Below are 14612 nucleotides of genomic sequence, written 5' to 3' on the forward strand. Positions count from 1 at the left end.
AAACATCCAAAAATAAAATGGTGAATATGGACATTTTCAAACCTGAAAAACGTCTATCTTTCTGTTTTGAAAATGGGCATTTCCTAGATGTTTTGTGCTCAGCGCATTTTTCTTTTATGACCATTTTTTGAAAAAGAAAAAAAAAAAAGATAAAATGCATAAAGACAAGACAGTGGGATATATGGGGGGGACATCATTTTTAGTAGACTGGCCACACAGATAATAATCCAGCAGAGCAATGGAGCACCCTAGGGGGCGGTGCAGTGAACTTCACATAAAAGGTCCCAGATACACATCTGTCACGAAATGTCTAGCCACCCGCTTGGGGTTACCCTGTGGCCACTTAGAGGGTCTATCCCCAGCACAGGTCATGTCCGCCTGCACTTGCTGCTTGTGCTCTACACTAGCACCCTCCTCCCACTGACTGGGTCACTACCGATTCTGGGCGAGTCTCCTGCTCTCAAATTATCCCCAGTGATTTCTAGGTTACTGGGGCCACACTCCCAGTGGTCCTACAGTTCCCAGAAAACACTCACAGACCCAAAACACATATCACCAGGCTTCTTTATCAGTCCAGACAGGCAGAATGAACAAACAAATGTGTTTATTCTTACACTGGAACAATGAAAAAAATGTGCAATCAGCAAACAATAACAGGTAACTGAAATATGGATCAATTATAATACTAGCTATACATTTGCTTACTTTCTGAAAAGTACCTGGGAAGATCAGGATATATAACTGTTTACTGAGCTTCAGCAAAGAGATCCTGCTTTCTTTTCTTTCTGGCTAGGACTGAAGCAACAGCCAGCATCTGCTGGGTAATTTCAAAACTCCAGGCCAGTCAGAGCCCAGAACAGTCAAGTTTCAAATAAAAACTGGTTACATCACTATTATCTGTGTGCTAACTAAAAGAAAGAGAAGTCAGTTCTCTATAACAGCTTTAAGCATAAACATGCACCATCTGCTGGCCAAATAGGAGAAACACACTTCAGAACACAATCAATGCAGAAAAATATCCAATACAACCCACAGGCTTAAAACACACTGTTTCTTCACAACATCTCACTGTTACCCCCTTATATTGTATGGTGAGTCCTCCAAAATCCACCAGAAACCTACTGTACCCAACTGTACACCACTACAATAGCCCTTATGGCTTCAGGTATCACCTATATGTGGGTACAATATATTATTGGTGGGTTTTGGAAGGCTCACACTTTCAACCACAAGTGTAACAGTTAGTGTGGGATATGGGCCTGGGACCCCTTCTCTTTAGTGCAGTGCACCGACTGCTAGGTTAGTCCAGAGACCAACTTGCTGCTCTAATAGGACTCGTTGTAACTTGTGAAGCTATCACAGAGGCTGGTATGAATTGTTTCTTTCACATCTTTGGGGAGGGGGGGTGGGAGTGGATCAGTGACCACTGAAGGGAGTAAGGGGAGGGGGGGATCATGCCTTAATTCTTTCAGTGGTCATCTGGTCATTTAGGACACCATTTTATGACTTAGTCATGATTGAAACAAGTCCAGACAAAAACATCCTACTTCTAGCCCTGGATGATTTTGTTTGTTCCATTATGGCAGAAAAACGTCCAAGTTGTGAGAACATCCAAATCCTACCCCCACATGCCCCCTTGTGATTTGGATGCACTGCAGATGTACTGCATAGAAAAACATCTTGAAATTGTGTTTTGAAAATAGCAATGTGGATATTTTTGCAAGAAAAACATCCATCTACCACTTTGTGCTGCTTTTTAGACGTTTTTCTGTTTAGGAATTGAGTCCCATTGTAGTGCTGTTTTCTTTAAAATGAATGTTACTGTTCATTGCAGAGCTCAGCGTTTGTTTTTAATTGTGTCTTCTGAGCTATTATGATGTGTATATTACATTAAAAATATGATTGCTATAGTGCAATGAATGCTTATCTAATTACAACCAAGTTTCAAGTGAAGCAAAGGTTGTGTGATATGTCAGTTTGACTACTTGACAGCACTTCCCTACCCTTCCCAATCCCTAACTTGCATTAAAATATTGGAAATATATGACAATTAATGGGTCTCACTAATTGAGGTACTTGATATGACTTTTTGTGAAAAATGAGAGATTTAATGATGACATGCAGGCTTATTTTCGAAACAGAAGGGCGCCCATCTTCCAACACAAATCGGGAGATGGGCGTCCTTCTCTCAGGGTCGCCAAAATCGGCATAATCAAAAGCCAATTTTTGGACGGCCTCAACTGCTTTCCATCGCGGGGACGACCAAAGTTCATGTGGGCGTTTTGGCAGCGTAGTGAAGGCGGGACTTGGGTGTGCTTAAGAGATGGGCGTCCTTGGCCGATAATGGAAAAAAGAAGGGTGTCCCTGACGAGCACTTGGCCGACTTTACTTGGTCCATTTTTTCTTGCGACTAAGCCTCAAAAAGATGCCCGAACTGACCAGATGACCACTGGAGGGAATCAGCGATGACCTCCCTTTACTCCCCCAGTGGTCACCAACCCCCTCCCACTCTAAAAAAAAAAAAAAAAAAACCTTAACATTTTTTTCCAGCCTCAAATGTCATACCCAGCTCCATGACAGCAGTATGCAGGTCCCTGGAGCAGTTTTAGTGGGTACAGTGCACTTCAGGCAGGCGGACCCAGGCCCATCCCCCCCCCCCCCCCCACCTGTTACATTTGTGGTGGTAAATGTGAGCCCTTAAAAACTCACCAGAAACCCACTGTACCCACATGTAGGTACCCCCCTTCACCCCTTAGGGCTATGGTAGTGGTGTACAGTTGTGGGTAGTGGTTTTTTTTGGGGGGGGGGGTTGGGGGGCTCAGCACACAAGGTAAGGGAGCTATGCACCTGGGAGCATTTTCTGAAGTCCACTGCAGTGCCCCCTAGGGTGCCCGGTTGGTGTCCTGGCATGTGAGGAGGACCAGTGCACTATGAATGCTGGCTCCTCCCACAACCAAATGGCTTGGATTTGGTTGTTTGTGAGATACGCGTCCTCGGTTTTCATTATCACCGAAAACCGGGGACGACCATCTCTTAGGTCGACCTAAATGTTGAGATTTGGGCGTCCCCAACCGTATTATCGAAACGAAAGATGGATGCCCATCTTGTTTCGAAAATACAGGTTTCCCCGCCCCTTCACAGAGCCATCCTGCAAGGACGGCCCCAGGAAAACTTGGGCGCCCCGTTCGATTATGCCCCTCATGGTCTTTTGTTAATAGAAAATCATTTTTAAGGCTGTGTTCTAAAATAAATACAGTGCTATCATAGAAAATACAGGATGTCCAAATGCCACTTGGGTTTCTCAGCTCATAATGGGTTTATAATGGGGGGTTTTTCAGCTAAAATTCTGGACAATGCCTCCATATGGGTAACTTTTGTACATACCATAGAATAAATGAACTTCACTCCTAAGCCAGTGTACGTGGAGTAATCTCTCAAATTTACTGCTAATGTTTACTGTAATATTTGCATCATGCCAAAGAGAATTTCCTTCTGTAGTTACAACACATATAGGCAAATTTAAAACTCTTTTTCATCAAGCTTATGACTCCCAATTCAAGGGAAATTTTTATATCTTTCTGCCATATTTTCTTATCTCTGACTGCATTTCTTACTGTTTTAAGGATCTTCTCCTGCTCTACCCGACTCACAAAATAATTGCTTAGAACTGATACCTATATGATCCGTGCTGTTTTCATTTTTCTCTCCTTTACCATTATGTCTGCATTCAGCTTTTTATTGGTTGGATCATTCTTCATAATTCTCCTAGGGTTATGATACCAGTACTTTTCTGGTACAGTGATGTTATACTGTTTACAAAGTTTCCAATGGGACATGCCCATTGTTTTCTCTGTAGAATTTTTCTGCCATTAGAATTTCACAGCAAGCTATGGGATGAGTAAATGTTTTCAGCTCTTTCTTTCAGAATCTGATTGCCAGTTTTTCCAATGGTGCTGTGAACCATCTTGTCTGTAATCCACTGTCCTGGGCTGCAACTATCAATCTCTGATGCTTGGGTTTCAGTTCACTTCTCCTTAACCATTCATGCTTCCGGTTTGATTGATGTATTCTTCCTGGAGTAACTCTCTGTATTTCTCACCTTATTTGTGCATTTACCACTTGTTTTTCCTTGCTGACTGATCTAAGTCTTTAAAAAGTGCTTTTCTCCTCATTTATAAATCTGGTTGCTTCCTTTCCAGTGTGCACTGGTGGATTCGCATTCATTCCTTCTGCACATTGGAATGATTGTCCAAATTTAATAATGGAGAAAAACTCGACTATTTGGAATAGCCTTATTGTTTTAATCATTCCCAAAATAAATGTACTCCCTGATCCCCCCCCCCCCCCCCCCCCCATTATTTCTCCTGTTTGCCTGTCTTGAATAGACAAGCTCTTTTGAACAGGGACTTTCTCTTATGTTTACGTATAGTGCTATGCACGTCTTGTAGCACTGTTTAAATGATTTGTAGCTAGTTGTATCTGATGCATGCAGAAAATCTTACAGAATAATAAAGGCAACCATGGGACCACTGACAGCTTAGCAATCAAAAATCAACCAAGATGAATAACTTGCAATGAACTGAAGATTTATTTTGAATTTTCTTGTTTTGCACACAACAGAAAATATTAAATACAGTGCTTCAGTATAGTACTGTCTCATAAAATATTTAATTTCAGTGAAACGTCATCTAAGTTCCATATGTAAATGTATATAACAAATTGGTTGTTAAATGCATAGAGAGGCTTTTTTGAAAGGATGTCCAAATTGGAATAGAGACATCCAGCTTATAACATCCAAATGGACATCCATCTTGCATGTGTTCCAACAGGATATATGTCAGGATTTCATGTTCAAAAATATGTGAGATGGATGTCTGTGTACTGAGGATGTCCAGCATGAAAATCCATTGTTTAAACTGGAATGTCCAATATATGAAAGGCAAAAAGGCAGGGACATCTGTCTGGCAGCGTTCTTAGAAAAATAGCCACACAGACATCTGTGCAGAGCAGAGGAGCAGCCTAGTGATTAGTGCAGTGGACTTTAAACCAAGGACTCAGTTTTAAATCCCACTTTAACTCTTACTTCGTAATTCTGAGCCCTCCAGGAACAGAAAAATATATGCTGTACCTGGATACACACCACACCACTTCAGCAGTCTTCAGGTTTGCAGGTGGCTTATACATTTAGATACAGTAGCTATTTTTCTGTTTCTAGAGGACTCACAATAAAAAAAATAAAAAGAATTAAAGTGTGATTTGAGCCTGGGTTCATTGGTTTAAAGTCCACTGCACTAGCCAGTAGGTTATTCCTCAGACGTACTTCCTGTTTTGCCAAAAATGCCAATAATACCTGAAGCTGTCATAGAGCCTGGTATATCTAGCATACCTAGGGCGGGGCGATCCACCCTGGGTGCCAGCAGCAGAAGGGTGTACGGAGCAGGCGTGCGGCTATCAGCTCTGCTGGTCAGCTGCCCCCTCTGACGTCAACTTCCTGTTCTAGGGCAAGTGACTGACAGGGCCAACAGACATGCGCCTGCTTCGTGTATCCCCTTACTTGGGGAAAGTATGTGTGCTGTGCCTGGGGGAGTGGGGAGATGTGCTCTACCTGGGGTGATTGGTGTGTACTCTGTCTGTGGGGGTATGTTCTGCTCGGGGAGGTGTGTGCTCTGCCTAGGGGGGGGGTGCTCCACCCCAGGTGCCATATAAGGTATGTACGCTGCTGCCTGGTATTCCTTTTTCAGTTTCACTTTCAGTGGAGAGGGAGGGGGATAGCAGCCACTGGGGGATTAAGGAGGTGTGTCAAGCCTTAATCCTTCCAGTGTACAACAGCTCAATCAGAGCACCTTTTTGTACCCTGGACAAGACTGAAACATGTCTTTTTAGGCTTGGACGTTTGTTCAGTAATTGCTGTTGGATGTCCTGATTCTGGGCCCATCCAGAACGCGTCCCCTTGCTATTTGGACCTATTGCAGTCTTGGGTGTCCCTTTTCTGCATTTGCAAAATTGGGATTTGGAAATTTCAAACACATGGACAGTCATTTGGACATTATGAGATGTTTATATGCTTTAAAAATAAGCTCCATAATATGACAAATCAATTATTCAACCTTTTTAATCATATGCATTGTCTGGTATCTACATCAGAGCTTCCCAGACCTGTCCTGGAGGCCCATACAGCTGTGAATTTTCAAGATATCCACAATGAATATGCATAAGCTAAATTTATATATACTGGGTTTTGCAGGGTATGAAAATTTAGCTCATGCATATCCATTGTGGATATCTTAAAATCCTGACTGACTGTGGGGTCCTCAGGATAGATTTTGGAAATCCTGATCTACATTAAAGGTAAACTGTTCACTAAAGGTGTACAGTGAATTCCTATTTTAGTTCTCTTGATGAGGTGATAAGGAAACAATAGTGAGTAACGCTACTTAGTACTACAGGAGCACTGTGAAGCTGACACAATTTGTGCTCTATCAACATCAGTTCGACATTGTAAAGTAGCATTTTGGAAGCGCAGTTCATGTATGAATGCTGTCTTTTTTTTCACCAGCTTTTGTGTGATCAGACCCCTGACGCAGTTGGGTCATCTGTATTTTATTGTCTGCTGGTAGAAATAAAGGCACATTGGTTCCATAAAGTACCTCCATCTCCTCACTGTGTTTGGAGTTTTTGTAGACTTCTGTCATATCCCTCCTCAGCCATCTCTTTTTCAAGCTGAAGAGTCCTAACCTCTTAAGCCTTCCCTCAAATGAGAGGAGTTCAATCCCCTTAATCATTTTGGTCACCCTTCTTTGAACCTTTTCTAATTTTGTTATATCTTTTTTAAGATACAGCAACCAAAATTGCACAGAGTACTCAAGGTTTGGTCACACCATGGAATGATACAGAGGTGTTATAATATTCTATTTTCTATCCCTTTCCTAATAATTCCTAGCTTTCTGTTTGCTTTTTTGGCTGTCGCCACACACTGGGCAGAAGATTTCAGCATATTGTCCACGATGACACCTAGATCTTTTTTTGAGTGCTGACTCCTAGGGTGGAACCTAGCATCAAATAACTATGATTTGGATTATTCTTCCCAATGTGCATCACTTTGCAGTTGTCCACATTAAATCTCATCTGCCATTTGTATGCCCAGTCTTCCAACTTCCTAAGGTCTTCCTGTAATTGTTCACAATCCATATGTGTTTTAATAACTTTGAATAGTTTTGTATTGTCTGCAAATTTAATCACCTTACTTATTGTTCGCATTTTCAGATCATTAATAAATATGTTAAATAGATCCTTGGAGCACTTCACTATTCACTCGCCTCCACTGAGAGAATTGGCCATCTAACCCTACCCTCTATTTCCTATCCATCAACCAGTTCTTTAATCCACAACAGAACATTGCCTCCTATCCCATGGGTTTTTAATTTTCTCAAGAGTACATAAGAAAACATTCATGTACATTTTTTGTCCATTTATATTCAGGTTCGTGGAGAGTTACTGCTTGAAAGAGTGCACCAGTTGAAGGCTCGAGAGAATAAACTTGGGGAATATATTGCTTCTTTGCAGTTCCACAAGACTTTAAAAAAATCAAATACACTTGAGATTCACATGGCTATCATAAATCTACAGAAATTGCTTTTAGAAGAAATGTGCACATCGGGGGTAAAAACAGAATATGAACAACTGGCAGAGGCACATTGTCGGGTGAGTACTAAACTGTTGAGGCTTGAAAATTCCCATATATACTCTTTTTTTTTTTTAATGCTAAGCCAAGGGTGGGCAGCCTGCAGCCAGTGGGCTGAATGCAGCCCACCACTGATTTTTATTTATTTATTTACTAGCTCTACCCAGCCACACGTTGCTGTGGCTCAGTCTGGTTAAATGGAAAAGAAATAAAAGAGGAAGCGCACGTTTCTAATATGTTTAATTTCACAATGCGTGTGGGTATACAATATTTTTTGTTGTTCCATTGTGTGTGCAGAGATAGAGATTGTCTGGTTTGCCGACTGTAGAACATTCAACATATAATTGTCCATGTGAGAAGCCAGGGCCGGTCTTAGCAAGTGCGGGGCCCTTTGCAGACCAATTTGGTGGGGCCCCATCATAGCCCCACCCCATCCTAGTCCCGCCCCCACTCCAGCTCCACCCCATTGATAATATTATTCAATTTTTAGAAAATTTATTTATGAAATTTCAAATAAAGACAAATGAAGCTAAACTTGTACAGAAAAACTGATTGAAATAATAAGCACAATGCTATCATGACACCCCCCCCCCCCCCGAAATTATTCAGTTCAAGTCCACTACAATTAGTTCCAATTCTCATAACCCCGGGGAGGGGGGGGGGGGGTCAGAGGTGCGGACACACAATCTCTCCACTGCAAAACACTATACACAAACTTGTGCAAAAACACACTCATAACCTTACCAAACCATAACAGCACTAATTCCATGGACAGGACGAGAACAACCTTATGCGTGGAAAGGCAGAACTGTAATTACACCAGGCTCTAAAACACCAATACACTACCTCGTGAAAACAAAACAAAACAAAAAGGGCTGCAAATGCTACACGCTAGCAGGATACTGCACCTTGATCACACATAACACAACAGATATGAAGGCAAAATACGGAACTGAAAAGTTACCTCAAGAAATCAGACTCAGCATGCAGCAATACTAGAAAAATTGAAACTTACATGCAAAATATCACAGATGCACATTTCCAAAAGCTGACATATTCCAATTAATACATTCTGAATAAAATACTTTTTTCTACCTTTGTTGTCTGATCATTTGTTTTTTCTTTCGCTTTGGTCCCAGTGTCTTCTGTTTTATGCAGTGTCTTTCCATTTGATATTTTTTCTCTCACCATGTCCACCATCCTCCTGTGTCCTTATGTGTCCTGTCTACCATCTGTAGCCCTGTCCCTATCCTTTCTCCAGTTTCAGCATCTGCCTTCAAAGTGTTCCGAACCAGCCCTTAAATTCAGCAATTTCCCCTCCATGCATAGCCAGCATTTCTCCTCACTCCCCTCCTTCCATGTACATCTACTTTCCTCCCCTCCCCTATATCCATGTCCAGCATTTCTCCTATATCCCTTCCCCTCCATCCATGTGCATCTCCTTCCTTTGTCTTTCCTTCCCTCCATTCCTGCCCAACATTTCTCCTCTCTCCCCTGCCCTCCATGTCCAGCAATTTCTCCTCTCTCCCTGGGCCCTGCCCTCCCATCCATGCTCCTCTGTCCCCTGCCCCCTCCATTGATCCCTATCCAGCAATTCCCCTCTCTCCCTAAGCCCTGCCCTCCCATCCATGCTCCTCTCTGTCCTCTGCCCCTCCATTCATCCCTATCCAGCAATTCCCCTCTCTCCATGAGCCGTGCCCTCCCCTCCCATCCATGCTCCTCTCTGGCCCCTGCCCCCTCCATTCATCATCCTTATCCAGCAATTCCCCTCTCTCCCTGAGCCCTGCCCCTCCCATCCATGCTCCTCTCTGTCCCCTGCCCCCTCCATTCATCCCTATCCAGCAATTCCCCTCTCTCCATGAGCCCTGCCCTCCCCTCCCATCCATGCGCCTCTCTGGCCCCTGCCCCCTCCATTCATCATCCCTATCCAGCAATTCCCCTCTCTCCCTGAGCCCTGCCCTCCCATCCATGCTCCTCTCTGTCCCCTGCCCCCTCCATTCATCCCTATCCAGCAATTCCCCTCTCTCCATGAGCCCTGCCCTCCCCTCCCCTCCCATCCATGCTCCTCTCTGGCCCCTGCCCCCTCCATTCATCATCCCTATCCAGCAATTCCCCTCTCTCCCTGAGCCCTGCCATCCATGCCCAGGTCCTCTCTCTCTTGCCCTCCCGCTCCCAAGTTCAACTGCCTGCCTGTCCGCCCTGGCGCCCTTTTCTTCTCCCCCCAACCAAGGATTTTTCTTTTAAATTTACCCTTCGTCGCCGGCATCCCACAGCAGCGTGCTTCACTGAAAGCGCTCCTCCCCTACCGAGTCCCCCCGACGTCTCTAGCAGAACGCAGAAGCTCTTCCTGATTCGTTCATTCTCAGTGTCCCGCCCTCGAGGAAGAGCTGCGTTCTGCTAGAGACGTCGGGGGGACTCGGGAGGTGAGGAGCGCTTTCAGTGACGCACGCAGGACGCTGCTGTGGGATTCTGGCAATGGAGGGTAAATTTAAAAGAAAAATCCTTGGTTGGGGGGAAGAAGAGGGCGCCAGGGCGGACAGTGGCGGTAAGCATGGCACGACGGCGCCCTCCAGCCATGCTTACCATCCGTGTCGGAGTCGGACCGGCCCTGGGAAGAGGCTGACTGAGGCACGCCGCGAGGGGCCCCCCTAAGCGCGGGGCCCCCCTAAGCGCGGGGCCCTATGCGGCCGCCTCGGCCTAAGACCGGCCCTGTGAGAAGCAATCCGTGTGTAGATGTTGTGATACCCCCCTTCTCACTCAGGGTGACCTGGTTCTCAATATGCAAATCATATGCAGATTAGTGTGCTACCCCTTCTCACTCAGGGTGACCTGGTTTCCACTCGGCACATTAAGCAGGTCTCACCAACTGCATATTTCTCAGGCAACTCTTTATTCCAGCCCCTGGGCACACTTCTTCTAGCTTAACACTTTATGCTTTCATAGATCTTCACATTGAGCCTCCCCACACAGATACATGGGCTCAGTACTATACCAATACTTTGGGGACTCTCAACCCCAGGCTTTGCAGCCTGCTTCTCTCAGTACTTTAGACACACAGTCTCTTCTTTGAACACACAGTTCTAGACACACAGTCTTTTCTTCTTCGGACACACAGTCCCTCATTGAACACCCAGTTCTAGACACACAGTCTTACACTAATGCTTTAGGGACTTCTTACCCCAGGACTTTCAGCCTGCTGATCTCCTTTGGACACCCAGTCCACCCCAAGTCCATCAGGTTAGCCAGTATCTTTCAGGGGCTCTCTCTTCTTCTGCTGCTAGCTCACTTCCCTTCCTTTCACAACTCAGGTGGGGTATAAAGTGGTTAATTAGCTACCCAGGACCCAGCCCATCATCTCCTACACCTGTGGACCTCCCAGGGCTCTCCCTGGTCCTAGCGACCTCCACCTTCTTCTAGCGCCCTCTAGTGGCCTACACCCTATAGGACAGCCTCATACCTTCTCACAATGTAAACGGGTGAATTGTAAAGATTGGCCCTGAGCTTTGTTGATGGTGATTGCAAACGCCAATCGAATTGGGAATTGCAATCTGTTAAATTGAAATGGCATATCTGTTAGAATCATAGGAATGTGAAGAATGAGGACATGTTCACCTTTGAAAGGTCCTGTCAAGATTGTTGCTTGTACGACATTGCTCATTAATTATTTTACTGCAAGCCGCGTGCGGTTGCAAAGCTTTGGCTGGTTGATATTTTGCAACATGATAATTGGCATGTCGATTTTCAATTGCAGTACGTGTGGTGACATCCCTGGCAGATCGAGTGAATTGAAAAAGTCTGTTGGATAATTAAGCGCTTCATCAGCTTCCAGAACAGTGTCGACGGACTTGAATGTGAGTGGCTCGCTTTGAATGTTAGACTGAATAATATTGTTCAGTTCGTAGACGTCTTTGTTCTTGGCTGCAAGAATAGCTTGTTCACTCAGCGAATCGTGATTCTTATAATTGGTTTGAATATTGGGAAATACTTTTTCAACCAATTGTTCTTTTGAGGTCACTAAATTGCAGAAGTTATGAGGCAATGAAATTCATCCTGAGGTCAGATCAACCGGCACCTTTCCGTTCCCAATTTTCAGCAATTGACGTGAGAATATCTGAGCTGATTGATCGTTTTGCAGCTGGACACTCATATTTGTAGTTAAGTTTAACGTCTTTACGTGTTGCCACAAAGTAGAGTATTTTAGGCAAGCATTTATTTGTCTGCTGGTGTCGATCGAGGAACTACAGGTAATGTTTGCCTGAAATCTCCTGCAATGCAACGTTGTGTCGAAATTTCAAAGCAATCGGTGAAGAACTTCCGGAGATTTAAGCCACTCTCAGCCTGTCGCGTTGATTCTGTTGAGAATAAAGCAGATCTGAAGCTGCAGAACGCGATCACCGTGCTCGCAACCGTACATTGTCAAGTGTGGCTGCACATCGCTCTGCTGCTTCCTCAGCACATATTTAAGTCATTCTTTGTCTGTTTCGCTCGTTCGGTGATGGCCGTTCTTCCTCAGTTTGATTTGCAATTACTCGTCGCACTGCTTCCAGTCCATGAGTACGACGCCAGCGTGGCTAAACAGTAAGGTAAAGGAAGCTATTAGAGCCAAAAAAACAATCCTTCAGAAAATGGAGAAGGGAACCGACTGAAGACAATAAGATAAAACATAAGGAATGTCAAGCCAAATGCAAAAATTAGATAAGGAGGGCTAAGAAGGACTTTGAAAAAATGTTAGCATTAGAAGCAAAAACACATAGTAAATTTTTTTTTGGTATATTAAAAGCAGGAAGCTGGCTAAAGAATCGGTAGGACTGCTAGACGACTGTGATGTTAAAGGGGCGATCAGGGAAGTCAAAGCCGTAGCGGAGAAATTAAATGAATTCTTTGCTTCGGTCTTCACCGAGGAGGATTTGGGAGGGATACCAGGGCTGGAAAAGGTATTTGCAGCAGACGAGTCAGAAAGACTAAATGATTTCTCTGTAAACTTGGAGGATGTAATGGGGCAGTTCTGCAAACTGAAAAGTAGTAAATCACCAGGACCGGATAGTATTCATCCCAGAGTATTAATAGAACTGAAAAATGAACTTGTGGAGCTACTGGTAGTAATATGCAATTTATCCCTAAAATCAGGTGTGGTACCGGAAGATTGGAGGGTGGCCAATGTAACGCCGATTTTTAAAAAAAGTTCCAGAGGAGATCCGGGAAATTATAGACCGGTGAGTCTGACATCGGTGCCGGGAAAAATGGTGGAGGCAATTATTAAGAATAAAATTACAGAACACATACAAAAGCATGGTCTACTGAGACAAAGTCAGCACAGATTTAGTGAAGGGAACTCTTGCCTCACAAATCTACTGCATTTTTTCGAGGGGGTGAACAAACATGTGGACAAAGGGGAGCCGGTGGATATTGTATATCTAGATTTTCAGAAGGCGTTTGGCAAAGTGCCTCATGAAAGACTCCAAAGGAAACTGGACAGTCATGGGATCGGCAGCAGTGTATTATTATGGATTAAAAGCTGGTTAAAAGATAGGAAGCAGAGAGTAGGGTTGAATGGTCAGTATTCTCGATGGAGAAGGGTAGTTAGTGGGGTCCCTCGGGTGTCTTTGCTGGGACCGCTGCTTTTTAACATATTTATAAATGACCTTGAGATGGGAGTAACTAGTGAGGTAATTAAATTCACAGATGACACAAAGTTATCCAGGATCGTCTCGTCGCAGGAGGAGTGTGAAAGATTGCAAGAAGACCTCATGAGACTGGGGGATTGGGCGTCCAAATGGCAGATGAAGTTCAACGTTGACAAGTGCAAAGTGATGCATGTGGGAAGGAGGAACCCTAATTACAGCTATGTCATGCAAGGTTCCGCTTTAGGAGTTACGGACCAAGAAAGGGATCTGGGAGTCATCGTGGATAGGACGTTGAAATCTTCAGCTCAATGTGCTGCGGCGGCTAAGAAGGCGAACAGAATGTTGAGTATTATTAGAAAAGGGATGGAAAACAAGCATGGGTATTTTATGATGCCGTTATATCGCTCCATGGTGCGACCGCACCTGGAGTATTGTGTTCAGTTCTGGTCGCCTCATCTCAAAAAAGATATAAAGGAATTGGAGAAGGTGCAGAGAAGGGCGACAAAAATGATAAAAGGGATGGGATAACTACCCTATGAGGAGAGGTTAAGACGGCAAGGACTCTTTAGCCTGGAGAAAAGGCGGCTGAGGGACGATATGATAGAGGTCTACAAAATAATGAGTGAGGTAGAGCGGACAGATGTGAAGCGTTTGTTTACACTTTCTAACAATAATAGAGCCAGGGGACACAAGATGCAATTAGAATGTGATAAGTTTAAAACAAATCGGAGAAAGTTTTTCTTTACTCAGCGCATAGTTAGACTCTGGAACTCATTGCCAGAGAAGGTAGTGATGGCAGGTGGCCTTGCTGAGTTTAAAGGGGGGTCTGGACAGATTCCTGAAGGAAAAGTCCATTGATCATTATTAAATGTTGGGTTTTTGCCAGGTTCTTGGGGCCTGGATTGGCCACTGTCAGAGACAGAGTGCTGGGCTTGATGGTCTTTTACCAGCGTAGCAGTACTTATGTACTTATCAGCTTATTGAGAGAAAGTATTCAATAGGGATGTGCGTTCATTTGCAGCACAGTAGAGAGAGGGAGCAAAGTACAAGCAAAAGTCCAGACAACAAAAAAACAGCACCAAGGGCCTTAAAAAGAGGGACACAATTCTTTAATTATTTAATTGGAACCTGTATAAAACAGTCTTTGAAAAGGACCCGACACGGGCCGTGTTTCGGCGCTCCGCGCCTGTGTCAGGGGTCCCAATTATAGCGAGGAAAATTATCTGGTATAGCTCAGCAGAACTATCAGACACTACGTCTAGCAGTGATATATATTCCTCCGCACGTGTAGAGAAATAGCGCTCAAT

At 44.1% G+C, this 14612-nt stretch overlaps 1 protein-coding gene across 2 annotated transcripts in view; it reads left to right on the plus strand.

The window, feature by feature from the left end:
- EVC2 (EvC ciliary complex subunit 2) overlaps positions 1–14612 on the plus strand; it is a 351907-nt gene that overhangs the window by 290490 nt on the left and 46805 nt on the right. For both annotated transcript variants that reach the window (XM_030191177.1, XM_030191178.1), the window contains exon 16: positions 7480–7701. In XM_030191177.1, coding sequence (XP_030047037.1) covers positions 7480–7701 — 222 coding nt within the window. The remainder of the gene's footprint in view (positions 1–7479; positions 7702–14612) is intronic.

The sequence above is a fragment of the Microcaecilia unicolor genome, chromosome 2 (genome assembly GCF_901765095.1).
Source record: "Microcaecilia unicolor chromosome 2, aMicUni1.1, whole genome shotgun sequence".
NCBI classification, from domain to species: Eukaryota; Metazoa; Chordata; class Amphibia; order Gymnophiona; family Siphonopidae; genus Microcaecilia; species Microcaecilia unicolor.